This window comes from Thalassophryne amazonica, chromosome 9 (assembly GCF_902500255.1).
Source record: "Thalassophryne amazonica chromosome 9, fThaAma1.1, whole genome shotgun sequence".
Lineage (NCBI taxonomy): Eukaryota > Metazoa > Chordata > Actinopteri > Batrachoidiformes > Batrachoididae > Thalassophryne > Thalassophryne amazonica.
The window spans coordinates 63,460,869-63,467,409 of record NC_047111.1 but is presented as its reverse complement, the minus strand read 5'-3'; the positions used below and the strand labels follow the sequence as shown (position 1 = coordinate 63,467,409).

General features: G+C 36.7%; 1 protein-coding gene across 1 annotated transcript; it reads left to right on the top strand.

Moving 5' to 3' along the window:
- Window positions 1–3,271: 3,271 nt before the first annotated feature.
- Window positions 3,272–4,298, top strand: LOC117517941 (olfactory receptor 1-like). Its single transcript, XM_034179068.1, has one exon. The coding sequence runs from the start codon at window positions 3,327–3,329 to the stop codon at window positions 4,296–4,298; it is 972 nt and encodes a 323-aa protein (XP_034034959.1). The 5' UTR covers window positions 3,272–3,326.
- The last annotated feature ends 2,243 nt before the right edge of the window (window positions 4,299–6,541 follow it).

The window sequence follows — 6,541 nt, the reverse complement described above, 5'->3', positions numbered from 1 at the left end:
CCGTGGTAAAGTTTCCATCTGTTAATCACATATTTTGTAAATTGCAGTTTCAAATCCCATGTGTGGTATTTAATTTTTTTAATTTAACTGGGGTTATTTAACTGCAGAGTTCTGTATTGGGTCCCTTTTATTTTTTTATATCAACTCCGTGATTTTCACTAATTATATACCAATATCTCATCTATCAGTGTCTGGTGATTGTATTAATTATACCCGGCTGGACATAAGACATAATGAGAGCGCACTGCTTCATTCATGTTATGTCACGACTGTACGTCTGTGTTCATGGGTCAGCAGAGGAACAGACGGTTCATACTTGTATCGTCCACTCGATAAGAGGGATTCAATAAAATGCAGTGTTTTTTCTGGTGTGTATGTTTTTGTTTCTGCACAGCAGAGGCGCAATGTGGTGCAACACGTTCCAGCTGCTCGCACTGTGCACCGTTGCGGCTATGTCGTGCACGCAGTGGTGGGCACAGATAACCAAAAAATTAACTTCGATAACAGATAATCAGATAACTGAAAAGTTATCTTTGACAAAGATAAATCAGTAAACCACTCAAAAATGTATCGGAAGTTACATAACCGATACATTCCAGTATTGTCTCTGGCACATTTGTAACTACTAACAAGCTGAATTTGAGTTTTAACACCACGATCGCTTTTGGAAGCATCAAAAGCAACAACAGACCCAAACAATGAGCCCGCAGTTCTACGTTTGAACATCGTGCCCCCTGCTGGATGCTCTCATTTACTACACAGCTTCCAGCACAGACGCAAGCTGAGAGCAACCACAAAGCCAGCTCTCTACTAATCACAAGGCTCCAGTCAGGCAGAGGTCTTGGAAAATAAAGTCATGCTGACTTATGGTTTGGTGTGAATACTGATAGAATAACTCCATTAATGTAAATTCTGTCATTTGTACAAATTTAAAATATAACATATATCTTTTAATGTTGAATAATGCACTAATTCTGAGGTTTTGTAACAAACACAGACAGATCGCAAAGGATTCTGGGTAAAAGTGCCTCTGCTAAACACTTATTGGTTCAGTCATTCATTATGTAAACCAACACGTTAATGTGACGTGTGTTGTGTATTGGTGTTTACAGATAAATGTGCTTTTGTAAAATATTCCATTTTTTATTTGTAACAACAGGCATTTTTACGGAGCCCTGGAAGTGTCATCGCAAAATGTTTTGCATGTGGAGAGAATGTGCACTCATTTTATTAGTGCCGTGTGCACGTTTTATTATGTTGTAAAACATGCACTCAGTATTGTCTTGACACATGAATGTTGGCTTTACACTGCGAGTTTGGCCCTTTTTCGGATGATTTTTCATTCGTGAAAGAATTTTTTGGACCGAGTTTCAGGTTAATCGCGCATCCTGCATTTTGTTGTGTACATGAAGTAACAAGCTTGCGTTGACCACCTCCTGATTGACGATCGTATGGTCGAATGAAAATCAAACCTGTCTGATATTATTCTGGTCAGCTGTTGTGAGGGTATCCTGCTGCTGAAGAGCAACAAGCATCCAACCGCTTGCACTGTGCATGTGCAAACACCGCAGAGCTGTCTTGTAATGTTTTTTTGTTGTTTTGTTTTGTTTTTAAACTTTGATGTCTCCCATCGAGAGTTTTTGTAAATTAAGTTTGAAAAAAAACTTACATTTTGCTTCTGTAAACACGAGTTTGATGTGCGGTTTTTGAACGTACAATGTGTGTGAGAACATAAATCGTGTGCTCTGAACTTTTACACCATGCGGTTCTGTTGTACAGTTTGAACTGAAACCGAGTACAGTGATTAAAAATATCATACAGTGTCTGCTCAGCTTCAGGACGAATACTGCCATGAACTGCCATGAACACTAATGGCCAGTAGATGGCAGTAGAGGCCTTGAAAACTTGCCAAAAAAATTCCAGATAATCCGTGTCTGCTACATTTAAGATGCATGGAATTTAACAAACGCAAATACAATAACAACGTCTATAAACCCAGAGAATATATTCACGAGAGTTTTAGGCACTAGAGTTTAATGCTGTTGTCTGTGGAGCCTGAACAGAGTGTCTGAAATGCATTTGTCCTGTTGTGAACGTACTGAGATTACCCTATCCTACCCATAATGCACTGCTGGGCACAGCATGTGCTCACTAAAACCTTAAAAATCAGCACATTACTTTAAAACTAAAACATATATCTGAGATTTTCACTTTATAAAATTTCAGACATGACAGTAATTTTAAATAACTTGTCCAAAATTAGTTTGATTCAAATTTGAACCATAAGTTAAAAATGTATGCCTCTGGATGACTTGGGTGATATTGCCCGCATATCAGTATGGTGTTAAAAGAAGTGATTTTTTTTGTTTTGTTTTGGTGACTGTTCTTCTTTGCCTACAGAGGGTAAAGCGGTTTCTCCTGGAAGCAGCTCTCTTCTGTTTGCAGAGAGTGGAACTATACATCTATTAATAAAGTTTTAACAGGTAGGTGCTCAACTGATTTTAAATTTTGAAAATGTTTGTCGCTGTTCAGCTTTGTTTACTACGTTATCAGTCTAAAAGTTATTGGACAAAAATTTATCGGAAGATAATTAGTCCAATAATGGTTTTTAAAGTTATCTAAAAAGATAATCCGATAATGAAAACATTATCTTCGATAATTATCTGTTATCGGATTATCGGAACTGTGTCCACCACTGCATGCACGCCTGTGCGAACACGCATCCCTCACGACAGGTGGAATGTTTCGTGGTTCCCCTTTTCGCTTTTGGTTCATGGATTTTCTTCCAGTTTCTGCATCTTTCATGTTATGCGTGAAAGGGCCTGAATGAATGGATTCACACAGGCACTAACCATGAGTGAAAAAACGTTTTTCTGTTATCATTCATATTCTCTGAAAAATGAAAAAAAAAAGAAAATTCTGCCAGAGTATGAAAACATTTGAGCACAACTGTATATACTTTTTTATATGTACTGAATTTAAAAAAAAAAATAAAAAATCAGTAGAAGACACCCAAAACTATTCAGCAGGCAGGTGCATAAATGTTGAGGAACACAGTGGCTGCGGAACCTTACTGTGGAAGACAATTGTTAATTTCATGAGGTTGGGCTCAACCAGTTGTCTGCTTCGGTGGTTAACATCCAGGATCTGAGGCAGTGCAGGTAAGCTGACCTGACCTGGTAACAGAAACTGACTAAATAAAGCACACACAGTCAGAAAGAGAAAGACAGAAAGAGAGAGAGAGAGAGAGACCTTATAGGCCGGAGCTCTCACTGACAGAGACACTCTGCTCTGTCCACAGTGCCGCAGACAGTAAAAGCTGAACAATGAGTCATACAATCGGATTATTCAACTCTGCTCTTGGAAGAAACATCACCTTTGTTCGTCCTCCATATTTCATATTAACTGGATTTTCTGACATACCTCATATGAACTATTACTATGTCTTTCTCTTTTTTGTTTATATTGTGTCAGTGTTGGGAAACACAGCTGTGATGGCTGTAATATTGTTGGACAGAAATCTAAGAACTCCAAAATATGTTGCAGTTTTTAATCTTGCATGGACAGACCTGCTTGGTAGCACTGTTCAGGTACCAAAGGTTCTTGACATCTTTCTGTTTAATCACCACATCATCTCCTATAATGACTGTATGACATTTCTTTTTTTCTCCTACACGTGTCTTTCTATGCAGGCTCTTAATCTGGTTGTTCTCTCCTATGACAGACTGGTAGCGATCACCTTCCCACTGCACTATCACATGAAGGTCACACACAGGTTCATGTTTTCTTTGATTGGATTTTTCTGGGTTTTAACAATGGTTGCATTTCTAATTGCAGTGGGTCTTCTCACAAGACTTTCCATCTGTAAATCAGTGATTATTAACAATTATTTCTGTGATTACGGGCAAATATTCTGGCTGGCATGTAATGATAATACCCCCAGCTATGTAATTTCCTGGGTGTTAACAATTCTTATTCTTTGGTTTCCACTGACATTTATCTTGTTCAGTTACTCATGTATTGGCTGCACTTTACTTAAAGTAGCTTCAGTTCAGGAAAGAGTAAAAGCTTTTAAAACCTGCAGTGCTCACCTTTCATTAGTGGCAATCTATTTCCTCCCGATTTTAATTACATACACCTTCACTATATACATACCTCCAAATGTCAGAATGATAAGTCTGTCTCTGACCTCTGTTATTCCACCCATGTTAAACCCAGTAATTTATGTTCTACAGACACAAGAAATAAAAAAATCTATGAAAAGGTTGTTGAAACTAAAATGCCTTTGTGCAAATTAAATTATAATTTCATGGTAAAAAAAAAAGCACTGTTGCCTCACAGCAAGACAGTCATGGGATTGATTCCCACTTGTGGCCTTTCTGTGTGCAGTTTGCGTGTTCTCCCTGTGTTTGCTCGGGTTCCATCTGGGTGCTCTGGCTTCCTTCCAAAGACATGCAGGCTACACAGTAGAATCACCAGTGTAAAACTAACACTGTCAGTGTTAATTTAACACTGGTGATTTTACTGTGTAGGTCAATTGGAAACTTTAAATTGTCTGTAGTTGTGTATGCGAGTGTGAATGTGTTTGTTTGTCTATTTTTTCCCTGTGACAGACTGGCGTCCTGTCCAGGTAGTTCTCCGCCTCGCGCCCTGTGACTGCTTGGATAGCCTCCAGCCCCCCATGACCCTTAATTGGATTAAGCAGTTGAAAATTAGTGAGTGAGTAGTAAATAAAGTCCAGTTGCATTAGAATATCAGTGTATTTTGATTATCTGGAAAATGAAATATGAAAAAATATTGTAGACTAATGTCTGTAGGTGTACAAGTCAGCACTTTGCTGAAAATCATTTCATTTTGCTTTAAATACTGTCTGACCATCAACCAATCTTGGTGAATAATTTAAAGTTTTGCTTGTGATACAGTCTGAAACACAAGGTTTTTGGTTTAGTTTAGTTTTCTTCATTATTTGTTTTATATAATGACGAAAATAGATCCTTGTCATTTGATATTTTATTAATTTATAATTTATCAAATCATCTTCCGCCAGCAAAACAAACTCCGCCATGTTTCGATAAACATCGCCTCTGGTAGTGTAACCATGCGTGTTGGTCGGGGCGTGCAATAACACATTTCATATAGCACCAAAATTGCTCTCTAAAAAAGAACTATTCCACGATAAATGAAACACAATGGCAAATGGTACAAATAATCCATGTCACGTGACACACAAGCCACCAATCAAATGACAAGGATCCACTCAGCCATTATATAATATCCTTTATCGACTGAAAATGGTTGATTTGGATCTGATCCAGGTTACAGATTTTGTGGCTATTTAAATTTAACATTGGAAACCATATTTAATGTATATTTTACCTTATATCTTAATCAAACATGCCCCATTAACTCATATTTGAAAGAAAGGTGCAGACTAGCACTCACTGTCACCTGACAAAGTGTGATCCGGATCTGATCCGGATTGTGGATTTTGTTGACATTTGAATTAAACATTGAAAAGCCCATTTGATGTACATTTTACATTATATCTCAGTACCTCAATCACTCTCATTTGTGAAGAAGAAATTTGTGACAATGAGGTGCAAACTTGCACTCTCAATGAATAGACTAAGTTTGATCTGCATCTGATCTGCATTGCAGATTTAGTGGATATTTGATTTTAACATCTTCAACTGATTACTCCAGCTAAGGGTCATGGGCATTTATTTATTTATTTATTTGTCTGCCTGTCTGACTGTTCACAAGATTACGTCAAAACTACTGCATGGAATTTGATTAAATTTCACCACAGATAGATATTAGACCAAGGAAAATTTTAGAGGTGATCTGGATCCAGATTCTGGATCAAGTTTCACTTAATATAGTCTTTGAAGGATTACTGTTAGCAGGATTACATCAAAACTACTGCATGGATTTTGATAGTCTAGTAGTTTTTTTTTTGTTTTTTTTTTTTGCGTCATATCATCTTGAGATATGCATGAATATATGGTAAAAATATGAATATGATTGTCAACTGTCCACATTGGCATCTGGGGTGAGGAAATTGGCATATTTTGACACTATTGCAAAATTATCATTTTTTTCAACATTAGAAATTTTGTTAAAACAACCTGGTGTTTAAATGCGTAAATATGTTCCAGTTTGGATTTTCTACCATATTGAGGCCTTTGTGGAAGGCAGATCACACTCGATACATCAAGACTGGCAGAATTTCTAAACTCTACAGCAAAAGTATGAGTATGGCATGATCAGTTTCAAAGCTGTGAGGCATATAGGGAGTTCATTATTAACATGCACAGTTGGTAGAAAACATCGTTTTCATAATATTTATAAATATATTTATAAATATGTTTAAGTTGTTTAGGTTGTTGTTATCATATACATACTATTATTATTACCATTATTATTATTATAATTATTATTATGATGATTATTATTTTATTTTTACTTCTATTTTGTAATTTGATTTTTAAATGGACCACAATGGAAATAAGTGCTTTCACTTTCTTGTGTCTTCCATGTA

What these genes read in the sequence shown, in the direction of transcription:
- LOC117517941 (XM_034179068.1), top strand. Translation starts at nt 3,327, where the DNA reads ATGAGTCATACAATCGGATTATTCAACTCTGCTCTTGGAAGAAACATC.